This window comes from Trichechus manatus, unplaced genomic scaffold, assembly GCF_000243295.1.
Source record: "Trichechus manatus latirostris isolate Lorelei unplaced genomic scaffold, TriManLat1.0 scaffold00005, whole genome shotgun sequence".
Lineage (NCBI taxonomy): Eukaryota > Metazoa > Chordata > Mammalia > Sirenia > Trichechidae > Trichechus > Trichechus manatus.
This window is the reverse complement of record NW_004443941.1, coordinates 35,823,275-35,842,231: the sequence shown is the minus strand read 5'-3', so window position 1 is coordinate 35,842,231 and position 18,957 is coordinate 35,823,275. Positions and strand designations below refer to the sequence as shown.

General features: G+C 44.7%; 1 protein-coding gene across 1 annotated transcript in view; it reads right to left on the bottom strand.

The window, feature by feature from the left end:
- Positions 1-18,957, bottom strand: part of XDH (xanthine dehydrogenase) — a 90,805-nt gene that overhangs the window by 53,924 nt on the left and 17,924 nt on the right. Inside the window, exons 7-17 of the mRNA XM_023736414.1 lie at positions 18,834-18,902; positions 18,427-18,516; positions 17,134-17,275; positions 14,373-14,465; positions 13,455-13,606; positions 12,119-12,212; positions 10,533-10,642; positions 7,912-8,096; positions 6,919-7,093; positions 4,368-4,451; positions 134-303 (exon numbers count right to left, since the gene is read on the bottom strand). Coding sequence (XP_023592182.1) covers positions 134-303; positions 4,368-4,451; positions 6,919-7,093; positions 7,912-8,096; positions 10,533-10,642; positions 12,119-12,212; positions 13,455-13,606; positions 14,373-14,465; positions 17,134-17,275; positions 18,427-18,516; positions 18,834-18,902 — 1,364 coding nt within the window. The remainder of the gene's footprint in view (positions 1-133; positions 304-4,367; positions 4,452-6,918; positions 7,094-7,911; positions 8,097-10,532; positions 10,643-12,118; positions 12,213-13,454; positions 13,607-14,372; positions 14,466-17,133; positions 17,276-18,426; positions 18,517-18,833; positions 18,903-18,957) is intronic.

Sequence of the window (18,957 nt, the reverse complement as noted above, 5' to 3'; positions counted from 1 at the left end):
AGATGACTGCCCTTCTTCCTCCCTAGACTGGAAAGACCTGGAGGAGCCTTGGTATTTTTTTATCTTCAGTGCCTGGCTGAGAGCACGAAGCCTCCAGGTGGCTCCAGAACCCTCCTCCCCTTCCTACACTCACTTGATCTTGGCGTGGGCCTGGGTGCTGGTGACCAGCCGGAGAGACAGCTCATTTTTGTAGCGAGGGATGTCGTCACAGTATACTGCCTCCCCGGAGGCCTGCATGGCGGCAGCCAGGTGTGGCAAGGGCCGGCCCACCATGTCCTCCTCAGACTGATCCTTGGGCACCTCCTGGAACAAGATGGTCACCAGTCAGCCTGAGCTACTGAGGACAATGCTCTCCTAGAAGCCCTGGGGGAACTGTGGAGAGACAGCTTCAGGCCAGATGGCAGAGCAAACCTGAGGAGTAAGAATGGAGATGGCAGGAGGGGCACAGAGCAGAAAGAAATAGAAAGGCACGTAAGAAGTAATTGATAGGTGGTCATAGGATCACTGTATAAAGAAGCAAACAAAAAAGTGAGAAAGAGAGACAGAAACCTAAATGTCCACAGGTTGGGGACTGGGTAAATTATGCTACACCCATACAATGGCATAGTATACAACCATTAAAACTTTATTTTGAAGAATGTTAATAAGAAGGAAAGAATGCTCATGTTAAGTGTAAAAATGGGATATAAAACACTGTGCATGTGTGTATAATGATTTTGGAGCCGTGGTGGCATAGTACGGAGCCCTGGTGGTGCAGAGGTTAAGAGCTTGGCTGCTAACCAAAAGGTCAGCAGTTTGAATCCACCAGCCGCTTCTTGGAAACCCTAGGGGGCAGTTCTATTCTGTCCTATAGGGTCATTATGATTTGGAATCGACGCAAGGACAATAGGCTTTTTACAATATATAATGATATTAATTCTGTAGAAAAAAGAATATATATTATAAATACAGTATATACATATCCATATAGGTATACCTCATTTTATTGCGCTTTGCAGATATTGTGTTTTTTACAAATTGAAGGTCTGTGGCAACCCTGCGTCGAGCTGGTCTATTGGCAACATTTTCCCAACAGCATGTGCTCACTTTGTGTCTCTATGTCACATATCTGTAATTCTCATAACATTCGAACTTTTTTATTATATTTGTTATGGTAATCTGTGATCAGTGATCTTTGATGTTACTGTTGTAATTTGGGGGGGGCTCTGCGAAATGCACCCATATAAGATGGTGAACTTAATCGATAAATGTCGTGTATATTCTGACTGCTCCATCTACCTGCCATTTGCCCGTCTCTCTCCCTCTTCTCAGACCTCCTTATTGCCTGAGACACGACAATATTGAAATTAGGCCAATTAATAGCCCTACAGTGGCCTCTAAGTATTCAAGTGAAAGGAAGAATTGCACGATTCTCACTTTAAATCAAAAGCTGGAAATAATTAAGCTTAGTGAGGAAGGCATGTCAAAAGCCAAGACAGGTCGAAAGCTAGACCTCTTGCGCCGAACAGTTAGCCAAGTTGTGAATGCAAAGGAAAAGTTCTTGAAGGAAATTAAAAGTGCTACTCCAGTAAACTCATGAATGATAAGAAAGCAAAACAGCCTTACTGCTGATACGGAGAAAGTTTTAGTGGTCTGGATAGAAGATCAAGCCAGCCACAACATTCTCTTAAACCAACACCTAATCCAGAGCAAGGCCCTAACTCTCTTCAATTCTATAAAGGCTGAGAGAGATGAGGAAAAGCTGCAGATGAAAAGTTTGAAGCCATCAGAAGTTGGTTCATGAGGTTTAAGAAAAGGAGCCGTTTCCATAACACAAAAGTGCAAGGCGAAGCACCAAGTGCTGATGTAGAAGCTGCAGCAAGTTATCCAGAAGATCTAGCTAAGATAATTGATGAAGGTGGCTACACTAAACAACAGATTTTCAATGTAGATGAAACAGCCTTATATTAGAAGAAGATGCCATCTAGGACTTTCATAGCTAGGGAGGAGAGGTCAATGCCTGGTTTCAGAGGTCAGGGTGACTCTCTTGTTAGGGGCTACCACAGCTGGTGACTTTAAATTGAGCCAATGCTCATTTATCATTCCAAAAATCCTAGGTCCTTAAGAATTATGCTAAATCTACTCTGCCTGTGCTCTATAAATGGAACAACAAAGCCCAGATGACAGCACATCTGTTTACAACATGGTTTACTGAGTATTTTAAGCCCACTGTTGAGAACTACTGCTCAGAAAAAAAGATTCCTTTCAAAATATTACTGCTCATTGACAATGCACCTGGTCACCCAAGAGCTCTGAAGGAGATGTACAATGAGATTAATGCTTTTCTCATGCCTGCTAACACAACATCCATTCTGCAGCCCATGGATCAAGGAGTAATTTTGACTCTTGGTTTATCATTTAAGAAATACATTTCATAAGGCTATAGCTGCCATACACAGTCATTCCTCTGATGGATCTGGGCAAAGTAAATTGAAAATCTTCTGGAAAGGATTCACTGTTCTAGATGCTATTAAGAACATTTGTGATTCATGGGAGGATGTCAAAATATCAACATTAACAGGAGTTTGGAAGAAGCTGATTCCAACCTTCACGGATGATTTTGAGGGGTTCAAGACTTCAGTGGAGGAAGTAACAGCAGATATGGTGGAAAGAGCAAGAGAACTAGAATTAGAAGTGAAGCCTGAAGATGTCACTGAATTGCGGCAATCTCATGATAAAACTTTAATGGATGAGGAGTTGCTTCTTATGGACGGACGAGCAAAGAAAGCGCCTTCTTGAGATGAAAGCTGCTCCTGGTGAAGATGCTGTGAACACTGTTGGAATGACAACAAAGGATTTAGAATACTACATAAACTTAGTTGATAAAGCAGCAGCAGGATTTGAGAGGATTGACTCCAATTTTGAAAGAAATTCTACTGTGGGTAAAATGCTATCAAGCAGCATTGTATGCTAAAGAGAAATCTTCTGCGAAAGGAAGAGTCAACTAATGTGGCAAACTTCACTGTTGCCTTACTTTAAAAAACTGACACAGCTGCCCCAACCTTCAGCAACCACCACTCTGATCAGTCAGCAGCCATTAACATCGAGGCAAGACCCTTCACAAGCAAAAAGATTCTGACTCACTGAAGGCTCAGATAATGGTAGCATTTTTTCAGCGACAAAGTATTTTTTAAGTAAGGTTATGTACATTGTTTTTTTAGACATAATGCTATTGTACACTTAACAGACTACAGTATAGTGTAAACATAACTTTTATATGCACTGGGAAACCAAAATATTCGTGGACTTGCTTTACCAAACCAGCAGTATCTCCGAGGTATGTCTGCATATGCATAGGGGAAACTGAAAAGAAGTAAACAAAATTATAATAATGATTTTGCGTGATTTTTATTTTCTTCTTTATACTTTCCTGTACTTGCCAAAATTTTTATAAAATTTATTAACCTTATGATAAAAAGTCACTTTTTTGTTTGCTTTTCGAAGTAGTATTAATAGCTCTAATATTTATTAAGTGTTGACTACGTGCTAGGAAATATTCTAAGCAATCTACTTGTAATAACTCATTTAATCCTCAAAACCACCCTATGAAACAAGTAGTATCGTTATCTCCATTTGCAAGTGAGGGTAATTAATTTGCCCAAGAAGCATGGAGAGGGTTTGTAATTTGCTCAAGGTTGCAGTTACAAAATGGAAGTGTTTGGATTCAAATCCAGGTAGTCAGACCCCAGAGTTTCCACTTATAACCATTACACTCTAGTGCACGAGTTGGCAAACTACAGCCCATGGGCCAAATATGGCCTACTACTTGTTTTCGTAAATAAAGTTTTATTGGAACACAGCCACATTCATTCATTTATGTATTGTCTATAGCTGCTTTTGCACTACGATCACAGAGTTGAGTAGTTGCAAAAGTAGTATGGCCTGTAAAACCTAAAACATTTGCCATCTGGTCCTTTTCAGGAAAAGTTTACTGACCCCTCACCTAGTGTTTCTCAAACAGTTGCTGTTGATCGAAAGATTTTCTTTTTTTAAGTGCTGAAGAGGACTTCTGGCATTGGGTATTAGCCCCAAAGAGAGGTCAGAAAAGAGAAGATGGAAAGTATTATTTTTATTTAAGGAACAAGTGATGATAAGAGTCTAATCCCAAGGGACAAACTTAGACAAACGAGGTGGGGGAGGGAATATATATATTGACATCAATATGGTGCCCATTTTCGTCATTGGCTATTTTCACACAGCGTAAGGAGTTTTATGCACATATATACCATTCAAGTTGGTCACTCACCGGTGGCCACTATCATTTGTTATTCAGGAAAATGTGACCTACAAAGTCCCCTGATATTAACCACACGCTGTCTGCTACTCACTTGGAAGAGCTGGATGTTGGCTGGGGGGTCCTTCTGAAAGAGTAAAGTGGCACTGGCAAAGGTAGGGTCCAGTTTGCCGCAGTTCTGTGGAAGCAAGACAGCAGAGGCGACCATGACTACACTTTTATTTCTGTTTTCTTTCTTCCTTATACCCAAGTGATAAAAGTGACAATTGTTCCCCTCATCTCCTCATTTTACACTCCTTTGCATACTAGCTGGATCTATCTCAACAGTCAGTGTGGGCTCTGAGAGCTAAGCATTTAATAACACCTTCAGCTTCAGCTTCAACTACCCCTTCACCTTGCATAATGAATGCCTTATACTTTCTCCAACATGCCAAGCTGTTTCTCCCTCTCCTGAATGTAAGCATGTTGCTCTCTCCTTTGGAAACATCCTTCTCCCCTAGCCTTTTTGAGAAAGTCTCCTTGCCCTCCTCAATTCTGTAGGAAATGTTTAACAATATGGGAAACATTCACAATGTAATCTCAACTGAGAAAGGGAAATATAAAGCTCTATAAGCAGCATGGAATCCTTGGGTGGTGCAAATGGTTAACACACTCGGCCGCTAACCAAAAGGTTGGAGGTTCAAGTCCACCCAGAGGCACCTTGGAAGAAAGGCCTGGCTATCTACTTTTGAAAGGTCACAGCCTTGAAAACTCTATGGAGCACAGCTCAATTCTGACACACATGGGGTTGCCATGAGTCAGACAAACAGAACAACAGACAAATGGACAGATAACTGCAGGAAATAGATTCAGAGGAATAAACCAAAATATTAGCACTAGTTTTCTCTGAGAACTGAGAGTAGGGGTAATTTCTATTTTTTTCTTTATACAATTCTATATTTTTAAAGTTTTCCAAAATTACTTCATATCACTTTTATAATCAGAAAAAATAAGCATTATTATTGCTTTTAAAGAAGGAGTTTGGTTTTCCTGTCCCAGCATGTGGGAAGCCTTCTCTTTGTGCTCCCTCCACACTCAGTTTCCTCGCCTGTCACACTAAAAATAACCAAACTCATTGCCGTTGAGCCAATTCCAACTTATATTGTTGTTGTAGATCCTATGTACAACAGAACGAAACACTGCCCGGTCCTGCACCACCCTCACAACCGTTGCTATGTTTGAGCCCATTGTTGCAGCCACTGTGTCAAACTATCTCATGGAAGGTCTTCCTCTTTTTCGCTGACCCTCTACTTTACCAAGAGTGATGTCCTTCTCCAGGGACTGGTCCTTCCTAACAACATGTATAAAGTACGTGAGACAAAATCTTGCCCATCCTTGCTTCTAAGGAGCATTCTGGCTGTACTTCTTTCAAGACAGATTTCTTTGTTGTTCTGGCAGTCCCTGGCATATTCAATATTCTTTGCCAACACCATAATTCAAATGCATCAATTCTTCTTCAGTCTTCCTTATTCATTGTCCAGTTTTCGCATGCATATGAGGCAACTGGAAATACCATGGCTTGGGTCAGGCGCACCTTAGTCCTCAAAGTGACGTCTTTGCTTTTTAACACCTTAAAGAGGTCTTTGCAGCAGATTTGCCCAATGCAATATGTTGTTTGATTTCTTGACTACTGCTTCCATGGGTGTTGATTATGGATTCAACTAAAGTGAAACAGTGACCAATAAAGACAGAGTAGAACTGTCCTGTAGGGTTTCCAAGGCTGTAATCTTTATGGAAGCAGACTACCACATCTTTCTCCCACAGAGTGGCTGGTAGGTTTGAACTGCCGGCCTTCAGGTTAACAGCCTAGCTCTTCAACCAAAGCACCACCAGGGCTCCTTACCAGTCACACTATATTGGCCTTTATTGACAGCATTGTCTCCCATGTTAGATGGGCTCCTAGTGGATAGTACAGTTTTAACTAATGATATTTAAAGTCCATTCTGACTCTTGGTGACCCCATGTGTGTCACAGTAGAACAGTGTTTCATAGGGTTTTCAATGGCTGATTTTTTCAGAATTAGATTGCTAGGCCTTTCTTCTGAGGTACTTCTGAGTATACTTGAACCTCCAACCTTTTGGTTAGTAGCCAGAGTGTTAACCATCTATGTCACCCCTAGCTGATGACAGGTGCTATCAAATCCCAATAGCTGGGCTCTACCTATGCCAGTGGCCTCTCCTGAATGCACACCCCTGCTGGGACCACATGCGTATGTCCACCTGGCTGTAGCAGCCCCACTTTCCCCATCACACAGTTGTATCAGCTACACTACTAAAAGGGCTCCTAGAGATCATCTGGTCCGCCGCCCCCTTCTACAGATTATACAGCTCAGATATATCCAAGTTCTCATGACAAGGTAATGACATAGCCAGGACGAGAGCTCATGTCCCCCCAACCCCCAGCCCTTCAGCTAGCCAGCCAATTCCCATCTCTAGTGACTCTCTGTGCTGTGCTCCTGGTCTCTGTCGCCTTGTCCTGAGGCTTCCAGAGGACAGGAGCAAGTTTACCACCTGGATCAACAGTGCACTCACACCCAGACCAGCTTCCTAAATCCCCAAACAGAAGTGCTCTGGAAAATCTATGCCTGGCCTGACCACCTCACTCACATCTTCTGAGTCCTCTTCGCCCAGCTTCTGAAGCACCGTCAGGTAGAACTTGAAGAAGAAGCTGAGGGTAAGGGTGCGCCGGAACTCTACCATGCCTCCAGGGGCATCAGGAGACAGGTGTAGCTCCTCCGCCAGGCCTGCACACACGTCCTGCAGCAGCCTCTCATTCCAGAACCTGCCAGAGAGCAGGCTATAGCTGAGCACACCCATCCACCCCCAGTAGCCATCTTGAGTGGAGCAGTGGTATGCAGGGCCTTGCAGTCATATGAACCTCCATTCAAAGTTTGGCTCAGATACTTGTAGTTATGTGACTTTAGACAAGTTACTTAACCTCCTTGACTCTCACTTTGCTCATCTTTAAAAATAGAGACAATAAAAAAGACCATAAAATAATAAGAGTTACAATATGTTAGGCAATGTCCGAAGTCCTGTATATGAATCACCACTTTTGATTTAAATTAAGAAGAGTAGTAGGTACTATTCTTACACCCATTTTACCAGTGACAAAATTGAGACATAGGGAGATTAAGTAACTTGACTTATGCTACCCATCTGGTAATTGTTGGAGCCAGAATTGGACCCAAGGAGCTAAACTCCAAAGCTAAGCTTTATCTGTCCTATATGGTTATTGTAAGGGTTACATAGGATACCAGTGAAGTGCTTGGTACAGTGCCTGGCATACGTAGCCATAGTAATTGCAGTAGCAGTAGTAACAACGGTAGTAGTAGCAGCAGCAGCAATAGTAGTAGTAGTAACATTAATAACAGTAATAGTAGCAGGAGCAATAGTATTACTAGTATAACACTAGTAGTAACAGCAGTAATAACAATAGCAGCAGTAATACTACTAGAGTTGTAATAGTATTAGTAGCGGTAGAAGCAGAAGTAGTAGTAACAGTAATAACAGTAGTAGCAGCAAAAGTAATACAGTAGTAGTAGTGATACTAGTAGTAGCAGCAGCAGTAGTAGTTTTTATTTTGTTGTTAGCTCTTACTTTGACAGCTGCTTCTGAGTGGTCTTGAGGGCTGAGATGGTTCTGTCGGCCATTCCACCAAAGCAAATGGCCAGTTCTTTTACCTCTAAGGTTCCTGGCTTAAATAGGACTCTCATGCCACTGGTCACCTTGGCGATGTCATCATCTCTCCTAGAGGCTTGCTTGAATGCAGATAAGAACTCACCCTAAGAAAAACCAGAAAGATATCTATGTTTCCCACCTTGTGTAAGAACTGCAAATGGTGAATCTGAATGGTGAACTATGAGGTTATTGTAAGGATTACACAGGATAAATACCAGTGAGGTGAGACGAGGTAAGGATAATACGATCTCAAATCAGTCGGGGAGCTGGTATTAGGAATCAGAGATCCTGGCATAATTGACTATCACAGTTTCAGGAGAACTTCCAGATAACAGTCCCAGAAGCTGGGAAAGGGTCAGGATTTCTCCCTATTAGTCAGGAAAGCTGAAAGTCAGAGCCAAAGCAGACCTACGTGACCTCAACTAAGCAAACACCTGGGAAAGAGAGAAAACACCTCAACAAGGGCTCTTCGGAGTTCCCTGTGTCCTCCCCTTCATGGTGCCCAGTGTCAGAGCTCTGACTTCTCAGGAGGCTGTGCCAAAGCCCCTGCCGGCCTCACTGCCCCTCAAGCAGAGACAATCTGATGAAACACAGGTGTTTGAAAATACACCCTCAGCTTGTGGCCTTCACAGGTGCTCTCTCCAAACCTGTCCCCGCATCAGTCTGTTGGTTACTTTTAGAAATCTTGCTTCCTGAAAGAAAGTATCACCATACGACACAATAGCTGTGTTTGTACTTTGAACATACTTTTCCCCTGGGGCCCAGCCAGGGTCTGTCTTTGGGGGTGTATATGGGGAGTGTGAGTTACCTTCCAGGTAAGAACCATTGGACTTCAAGCCCCTTCCAGGTCAGGTTGGTTTTGAGGTTTGAACTTACCCTGCCATGGCAAATTCTGATTAAAGCCAAAGACAGGAGGTTTAAGGAAGGGAGATCTGTTGGAGAAGCAGGACAAGGCCCACGGGTTACGTGTCAGAATGGCCGAGGGCTCTTCTCTGAAGAAGCCATTGAGACCCTCCTAATGATACAGCTAGTTCAGATTCCTGGTGTCAAGAGTGGCTCTAGGACAATGAGCCCAGAGTTTGGACTTGGTTCTGGAACAGATGTTCCCAGATGCTCACACCAAGGGCCGTGTCAGTCCATGGCAGCATTTCCACTGCAGTGCCATGAAATGCCAATGTCAGGTCGCCAACTGTCCTTTCTTAAGAAAGTGTTCCTAATTCTGGGTATTGAACTAAGTGGGGCAAATGGTTAAAACACTTGGCTGCTAACCAAAAGGTTGGAGGTTCGAGTCTACCCAGAGGCACCTTGGAAGAAAGGCCTGATGATCTACTTCTAAAAAATCAGCCCTTTGAAAACTCTATGGAGCACAGTTCTATTCTGACACACATGGGGTCACCATGAGTTAGGGTCACCATAAGTTGGAGTCAAATCAACAGCAATTGTTTTCTGTTTTTTAATCTTTTTATGAAATGATAGTGAAGTAGAAGGTCAAGTTTTGTTTCTCTGTCTGTGAATATACTTACCTGGCTAAATAAAAACTGGATACTGCTATGTCCATTTCTTCCACTGCTCCCACTTCATAATGTTTTTTAAATTTTACTGATCTGTGAAATTCAAGACTCTGAGAATCAACTACTCTAAAAGGTCTACGAGGACAAGCTAGAAAATCATTAAGAAATCACCTCAGGGTCATAATTGCTCTGATTTAATTAGCAATCTGAGGAGATTAAAGTTAGAAAGAGCAAAGCATGACTTGTAACACTCACTAACACTACCTGTAGTAAACACAGGAACCCTTAATTCCAATCTTTTATAGCTGGATCCCCAGACTCTCCGAGATCATTTTTCTAAAAAGGTGCACCATGGAACCATCTCCTGAGCTGCTGAGAGAGGAATCACACTAGGCCGAGCCACCATGGGTCCCAAGGAATAAGAGCAAGGCAGTCAGAGGTGCCCAGACCTGTTCCAACAGGCCAGAAAATCTGATCGTGAGGCAGAAATCCATCAGAGTCAGCCCAGAGCAAGGCCAGTGAATAAATACTTCGTCAGCCCAAGGTCAGCACGTAAGGGCCTGACTCACAGGGAGCCTCTCCACTCAACATGCCATCCCTGCACTCTTCACCATGTGACAATAGGCTCTTCTGACATGGGGCAGGGAGACTCAGCAGCTGAATGGTTCTTGGAATTGTGTTGTTCACTACCAGCTGGTGATTTCCACTGGCTTCCAGGCACGTGCCAGGAACCCTAGGAACTATTTGTTTTCATTCCTCACAATGACCTGCACGGTAGGTAACATTGTTCCCATTTTACAGATGGGGAAGTAGGGGCTCAGAAAGGTAAAGTGACTTGCTCAAGATCATACATCTAGCTGTCCTATTTTTCAGTCCATGTCCTTTGCACCAGACCCTGCAACTTCTCACTGTCCAGACAGAAATATGGTTGAGGCAAAATTCGAAGATGCTGAAGTTGGTTCCTGATGCAGACTTTCAAGCCTGGAAGAAGAAGGAGTAGATGTGGGTCAGTTCCTGACAACATCTTACCTCTCTGCTGAAGGGGATCTCTATGGAAAGCAGTATCTCCTCCGGATTTAGCAGAGTCTTCTTGTAGCCAGGGAAGAATGTGTGGTCCATCTGAACGGTTCTCTTGGTGCCTACATAGAGAGAAATAAAACAAAGAGAACTCATGTGAGGGAAAGGCTGGACCATGTTGTGAGCATAGGAAAACCCACTGGTGGGATTCCTCATGCTGTTCTCTGATGTCCACAGTCAGAGGGAGCAACTGGCACAAAATAGGGCTGGCCAAGTAAGCAATAGTGTACTGGTAAACATTTAACAGCTGGTGCTTTGAAAGAAAAAACCCTGGCTTGTAACATTTGGAGCCCTGGTGGCACAGTGGTTAATAGCTCAGCTGCTAACCAAAAGGCTGGCAGTTCGAATCCACCAGCTGTTCCTTGGAAGCCCTATGGGGGCAGTTTTATCCTGTCCTATAGGGTCGACTGTAATGAGCTGGAATTGACTCAACAGCAATGGGTTTTAACGGGTTTGTAGCATTTACCAATTTCTATGGGGTCGCTATGAGTCAGAATCGTCTGAACGGCAACAGAGTTGTTTCGGTTTGGTGTTTTGGTGGTGTAAACATTCCATAGCCAATTTCAAGCTCCCAAAGTGATGTCACTGAGTGTGAAGTTGGGAAGAGTGAAGAAAAGATGTAACACAGCAGGCCTGACTGCTATCCTTTGAAAGGCCTGCTTACGAGGTTGCCCCTTGGCTGGCGTCTGGAAATTTTCACTTTGGGAGGGATCCCACTATTCCCAGGACTGATGAAAGATCTCACTGTGCCTAAAGTGTTTATGAAGACAATATAGTTTATGCTGAACACTTGTTTTCCTTCTGGGAGTCTGGAGTTTTGGTTGTGCCAAGCAGAGAGTGCCTATGTGACCAGCCCCAATAAAACCCTGGGTGCTGAGTCTCTAATGAGCTTCTCTGATAGAAAAATTTCACACGTTGCCATGACTTTTTACTGGGGGAATAAGTGCATCCTGAGTGACTCCATGTGGAGAGGACTCTGGAAGTTTGTGCCTGGTTTCATGCGCTTTTTTCCCTTTGCTGATTTTGCTCTGTATCCTGTAATCATAGCCCTGAGGATGACTATATGCTGAGTCCTGTGGGTCCTTCTAGTGAATTACCAAACTTGGGGGTGGTCTTGGGGAACCTCCAACCTAGGAAAAGATGTATAGCTTTTTTTAACTGTATTTTTAAATATAATTTATTTAATTGTTAGTTTATATAATTTAATTTTTAAGAATGGCTGTGGTTAGCAAACAGTTCACAGAATTCCTGAAAATCCAGTAATCATCTCCCATGAGCCAGCATGAGCCGGCTTTAGCACACCATTAGATAAGGCACTTAGGTAGCCGAAACTGTTGTGAATTCTTCATAAAGACATGGCCCAGCTCTCCTGGCCCTCAGCCTGCTTGACTCCAACCCTCTTGCAGTTCCCCTGGATCCAGACCTTAGGACAGCTGGATCACTGAACTGTGGGCTCTGTTTCTCCAGAAAATGACCTATTGTGAGAGACCTTTCTCCCCCAAGTCCCTCTTTCCTGACCTCTGCATCAGGGAACTCACCTTGGGATGCGAGGGTCAGTTTGGCCCCGCTGGCCATGAGCACAGGATTGAGGTCAGAGATGGGACTGGCATTAATGATATTTCCTCCAATGGACTAGAACAAGCACAGAGTGTGAAGTGAGAGCCCACCTCAGGATACCCTTGCTCACGCAGCTTGCTCCTGAACACAGGCAGGTGTGTGACATCTGCTGAAGGAAGGTGCCCAAGGACCTGCACCCCTATAGACACAAGACTGGTACAGGAAGAATTTAGGTACCTAGGAAATGTATAACACTTGAAATCCGAACACTTGGGATTAAGTTCCAGCTCCAATATTTACCAGCTGGTAAACTGCAGCAAACCCCTTTAAATATTTTTTACCCAGTTTCACCCAAACTTTTTCTGAAAACATTGAGGTGGTTTATCACAGAGGCCATATAGGGTTAGTAAAATTGAAATAGAATATAAAGATCAAGGAAAAGAGGAGGAAGTCTTAAGGATGAACAATTTACTCTATTTGGATCAGAACTTCCTGGTAACTTGGCAAAAAATGTAAGAAGAATCAGGTACAGGGTTCTCATTATTAAAAAGCAGGAAGAATACCAGTTTCAAAATGGAAACAAAATCTTTCTTGGAAGCAGATTCTCCTAGAACTAGAGAACTCAATAAAACCTTCCTCATCTATAAACAGAAGTAGTAGGTGCTTAGGGTAGGGGGAAGGGAATGAGAATAGATTATTCTTCCCCCCATAAAATCAAGAAAATAATGCAAGGATAGAGTGGAGGGGATAGCTTAGCTTTCCTCCCAACACAAGTTGGTGTGAGCTTCAGAAGGCACAAAGTCTGTGAACACCATGTGTAAACAGAGAATTTCGGAGCTAGTCTGAAGGCCAATTGTGAGCAGTCAAGAGGTGGAGCTTTCCCTCCTCAAGGGGGCCATACTTCTGGTTCCCCCAACTCTGAAAGGAAAATCCCACCCCCATCCCCATTTTGACTTCTCCCTAACACAGCTCTCATTCACCCTCTGATAGCCTTGGCCAAGTACAGGTGGAGGGAGGCAGGAAGCATCATCTCTCCAACCTGACGGTAAGGAGTGTTTCTCAGAGTGGCCCACAGACCACCTTCATCAGAATCACCTGAGAGGTTTGTTAAAAACCTGATTGCTGGGCTCCACCCCAGACTTAGAATCTCTGCCGGTAGGTCCAGGAAGCTGCATTTTAACGAGTGCCCCAGACAATTCTAAGCACAGCGAGGCCCCCTGGGCTAAAGGAGTCTGCAGCAGAAGCTAGACTGGCCGCTCTGCCTTCTGATGGAAGGTCCCTCCCCTGGGCCTTGTGGGCCCCTGAACAGGGACTCACCGCCACAGACTTGATCTGCTTCCCAGCAAACCAGCGCAGCTGCTCCAGGATGCCTCGGAACACCTCTGTTTTGTGGGCAGGAAGCTTAGCAACTGCATCAACCAGGGTCTTTTCCACAGAGCTCAGGGGGCAAGCGGCTCCAAAGGAGATACCTGAGAACACAGGCTCAAAATAATCCCCTTTATGGCTCAGAAAACGCTTTCACATACAGCTCCTACGAACCTTTACAGCAACATGAATAAGGCAGAACCAGGACTCAGGTCCTATTTTTTTGTTGTTAGGTGACGTCAACTTGGTTCCAACTCATAGCGACCCTATAGGACAGAGTAGAACTGTCCCATAGGATTTCCAAAGAGCAGCTGGTGGATTTGAACTGCCAACCTTTTGGTTAGCAGCTGTAGTTCTTAACCACTGTGCCACCAAGGCTGCAATAGGTCCTTCTATATATGAGGGAAATGGGGCCCAGAGAGATTAAGTGACTTACTCAATGCTACACAGCTAATAAAAGAGGCAGAACTCAACTCCAGGCCTCTTGATCCTACCACCAGTATTCTTTTTTCTAAACCAGTGATTCTAAACCAGGATCTTAGGGGATGAAGTCCTGGCTTGTTTAAAAAGCACACAAGCACTGCCCATTTCCCTCCCACCAGCTCCATGAGTGATTCTTATGTGTATCCAGGATTAAGAACAACTGTTGGAAATCTCACAGCCTCTTGCCTGGTGGCACTTACCATCGGTGCTCAGTGGAGGAAAGGCAGTCACCCTCCCCCTGTGCCCCCACTTCCTGTGCACGGCGGGCTCCAAGAGGAGCAGGCAGTAGCAAGAGCCAAAGGGGAGGCTGCCCGGCACCCATGGTCTCCCCTGGTGACCCATCTCCAGCATCAGTCCCTCCGGGGGCTCGGTCCGAACCTCCCTTACCCTCTGGTACGTGCTCCACTGAATTCAGCTCAGGGATCCAGGCTGGACAGATGATCACAGGAAATAGTTTATTCTTAAACTTCATCTCAATGCCTTGAGAGAAACAAGAAGCCTGAAGCTATAGGCCCATTGTTATATAAACAGGGCAAGCCCGACATTTTTTTTCCACCATTACACAGAATGTGTGATTTATTCACAAAGATAATACACTCCAATAAAAGTGGGATGAAGTTGAACTCTTAACATGTGAGTGGTGTGTATAATACTATTAGAAAACACAGGGTATTAACGTATGTATGTCAGGAAGTGTTATAAGCACTTTACATATTTTAACTCATTTAATCCTCTCAGCAATCCTAACTGGCAGGTACTGTGATTATCCCCTTACAAATGAAAAAACTGATCACAGGGAGGTTAAGTTTCTTGCCCAGGTTATAGACCTAACAATCGGAAAATTTCACTACTTCAGTGGTTATCAGCGTCGGGGTACAAGAGTAATAAAATAGAAAAGTCTAATGATAAAACATAAAAGAAAATTGACTCAGAAATAGAACTTCAAATCTGCCTCCTGGTCCCAATATCTGCCTGAGTTCTTCAAGGTGCAGTGGCTTTGTGAGGCCACACATCTATATCTGGATCTGTCCTCCCCGGCTAATCAAGTTAGAAACCTCTGTTAAACAGATACGTCTCTGTTCCTTAGACCTGGTTAACACAGCACCTTTCCCAGCCTGCCAACAGGGCTATAGATGGGAAAGGTTCACAAGAAAGTGTCTGTGCAATCTCCGCCCCATGTGCTCGTTAGGATTTCTGAAATGTGGACCCAGTTCTGGGGAGTCTGGACTGTTTGAATGACTTTCAGGACAAAGAATGAAGATTGAGGCAATAAGTTGCCCGTGGTGGTAAGGTTCTCTCTACGCCTAGCTTCCCCCAACCCCTGCCATGGCTGTGCGTGGTTACACTGTTGCATTGTGTGTATAAGGGAAGGGGGGTAGCACAGATGGAAATGATCTTAAGAAATTATTTCTACTTGTGGAGGTAATAAAATCTTTCTGAAATCCTTTCTCTTGGAATCTGACATTGTGTGACCCATGGCAAGGGACACACCATGTGTCAAAAGATCTCCTAAGATCCTTCCAGCCACTTGCTTCTACCTTAGTTCATGCTACCCTTGGACCCTAGGGCCATGGCTACACTCGCCATGGGTCTTGATGTAGCCATCAGGACCACATCACTTGCAGCACATCTCATGGCCAATCCAGCCACCCTGATCTATCATAATACTGTGTCTGAGAACTCAGTGTACCCTGCCTGTGCTCACAAGGGTGGAGCTGGTGCTGTGCTGTCAGCTTGAAGCAAGCCAGGCCCTCCTCTCTGTGTCTGAGAATCCAACCAGAACACAGAGGTCCGTAGCTCCTTCTAGAACCAGAGCCAGGAGTCTGTCTCCTACAAGCTGAACTTGGCCGCTTAAAAGCCCATCATTCCACCCCCCACCCCATTCCCAAACCAGAGATCCTTTAAAGCCAATCTCAGCTGTACCATGATCCTTTCCTTGGGTCCTCACAGGGCAAAAGTGGAAATGGGCCGAACCAGATTAGGAACTGAATTACGATTAGCAGGGACCTGGGCCCTTTGCCATCTCTCCCTGTCCCTTAAAAGCACCAGGGCTACAAACTGCCCCTCCCAAGTCTCCCTGGCCTCAGCCAGCTGGTTTGCATGTTGCGGGCTCCATGCCTCAGATGATGGCGCCCACAGGACAGGTGGCCACAGTCATAGGCAACACAAACACAGTCACACTTGAACATCTATGCTCTTCTTTCCGCCCATAACCCACTGCTGTCTAGTCAATTCCGACTCATAGCGACCCTATAGGACAGAGTAGAGCTGCCCCATAGGGTTTCAGCACCCCTCAAAAAGGACGGATGCAAAAAGAGTGACATCTATGGAAACCCTAGTGTCTGTCAGTTACTGGCCTAGAAGCTTTACCCACATTATGCCCTCCTCCCTTAGACTGGGAGAACCTTGAGGGAAGGAACCATGTCCAACTTATCTGCATCCCTAGCCCCTCCCAGAGTACCTGGTTCATGGTTGGCACTCAGGAAATGTTTGTGGAGAAAAGTAAAAAAAAATGAAAGACTTCATTTATTCCTCAAGGCAGTCCTCTGAAGGAGGCATTATTACCCTATACCAGTGGCTACCGAGCTGATCCCACCTCATAGCGGTCCCATGTGTATCAGAGTAGAACTGTGCTCCATAGGGTTTTCAGTAACTGAGTTTCCAGAAGTAGACTGCCAGGTCTTCTCTCGTTTATCCACTCATCTGCTGATGGGCACCTAGGTTGTTTCCATCTTTTGGCTATTGGGAACAGTGCTGCAATGAACATGGGTGTGCATATATCTGTTCGTGTGACGGCTCTTATTTCTCTAGGATATATTCCAAGGAGCGGGATAGCTGGATCATATGGTACTGGTCTTTTTTCCAAGGCACCTCTCGGTGGACTTGAACTTTCAACCTTTCAGTTAGCAGCTGAGCAACTTAAACATTTGCACCACCTAGGGATTCCTATTCCCAAATAAGAAATGGGAAAACAAGGTGGAGAATTAACTTTTCTAAGAACACACAGCCAGCAAGAGTTTGAACCAGGTCTGTGTGACTCCAAAGCCAGGGGTCTTTGCAGGAATTCAAGCACCCAGGGATCCTCAATGGGAAAGGACCCAGCAACACACCCTGGCCCCCAACCACACGGCTGCCCCCAGGCCCTCACCAATCTCTGTGTTCCCCACCACCAGCTTGGCATCAGGATACTGAGCTTTGAGGTCCAGCAGCTCCTTCAGGGTTGAGGCCTGGATCCATGTCACACGCTCCCCTTCAAAACGCAGCTGCTTTTGAGGAACGTCTTTCAGCCTCTGGGAAGGGTAGTTTTCTTATTGCACTGTCTCCTTCCTCCTACTTCCATTCCTCTGATAAATTATTTTAAGTCCACAATGGGATCAACTCTTCTACTGATTTGTTTAATACTGAATTAAGAATTAAAATATATGTTAGGTGAGAAGTAGGGGAATGAATAGCATGCATTGAGCCAGGAACTTTGTAGGGGTTTTTATATATTATTTCATTTAGTTATTAGAAGACGTGGGTGAAGGAGACATTGTTAGCCCCGGTTTCACTGGCAAAGGAGGAACCTGAGGATCGAGGAGGTTGTGGGACCTGCCGAAGGCCACTCAGCTAGCAGTGGCCCTGATCCGACCTGACGGAAAGCCCAGGCTCCTCACCCTGCCCCACACTGTCTCCAGAAGGCTCAGCGGACGAGGTGTGGGAAGGATGAAGACAGGGATGTTAGAGTAGAATTCAAAGAAAGCCTACTTCTCATGCATGGGGATGATGCTGGGCTGGGAAAGAGAGCCCCCAAATCAACTGATGATTTTTTCAAAGTTTCACAGTTCAGAGAAATATGTTATGTCTGCCTGCTCTAAAGCCATTCTTCCAGCCCTTGGAACCCACAAGGAAGTCTTCATCTGCTCCACCCCCTTGAGAAATCTGCACTTGGAAAACTCTCCGAGAGCTGCTTAATTTATGTCTTTGCCATAATGTTGGAGTAAAAGAGTGGAATTATCAAGGTGGGAAAGTGGGTTCGAGAGATGTCCATAAAACAAAGCTGCAAGCCATGGAATTGTGTCCTTTGAATATAACTAGCTTTTTTTTCTCTTTTTTTTCTTTAGATAAAGGGACTGCTTAAAGAGAGAAAAGGCTGCTTGGGGGCTTATGCATTAGGTTGAGCCAGTCTCTGTCCTCATGGTTTTTATAACCTAGAAAGGAGCATAGATGTCAAATTAGTAATTTTAAGTGTGAAGTGTAAGGAGAGAAGTCTAGGATACTCTGTGAGTACATAACAGAGGGACTTAACCTAGCAGGAGTGTCAGAAAGAGGAAGGGAAATCTAGGCTGAAACCTAAATGACAAAGAGGACACAAAGTTCCTGGTGGGTATGAAAATAAAGCAGGTCTCAAGGGCTCCTGGTACAGACATGTGGTTGGACCTCTCCCTGAGGCATCACCTACCAGCAACTCTGGGGGAAAGATGGGCTCCTGGGTAGGATCCAGGGGCATGAAGTCCTCTGGGTTGACTAAAGATGGAGAGAGAGTGACCTCCTAGGAAAAAGAACCAATGGGTGTTACAGTATGTCCTCTTTTCTAATGCCCAGTAGGACTGACCAGCTCTTTCTCCAAGTAAGCTTGTTCTCAGCCTTCAGCAGGCTGGCAGAAGGGCAGGCAGCTCCTGGGAAGCAAGAACAGAGTGCTCTTGCCAGAGGACTCAGGGTTAATGTGCCACCCTCATAGCCTGGGGCAGAACCAACTCTCCTGCACCTTGCTTTCCATCTACCACTGCCAGGAGTGGTAAGAGTCAACTGACTCCTCTGTGTCTAAAATTACCCCCCAGGCTGCCAGGGAGAGAAGGATCCACTTACCGTGGGGTTTTTCTTCTGGTTCATGCAGCAGTTTGGGTTGGCCCCATTTCCTCCACAGCATCCACCATCCTAGAGAGATAACCAACATTCACAAAGGATATTTGCAGACTTGTCACAGAAGCTA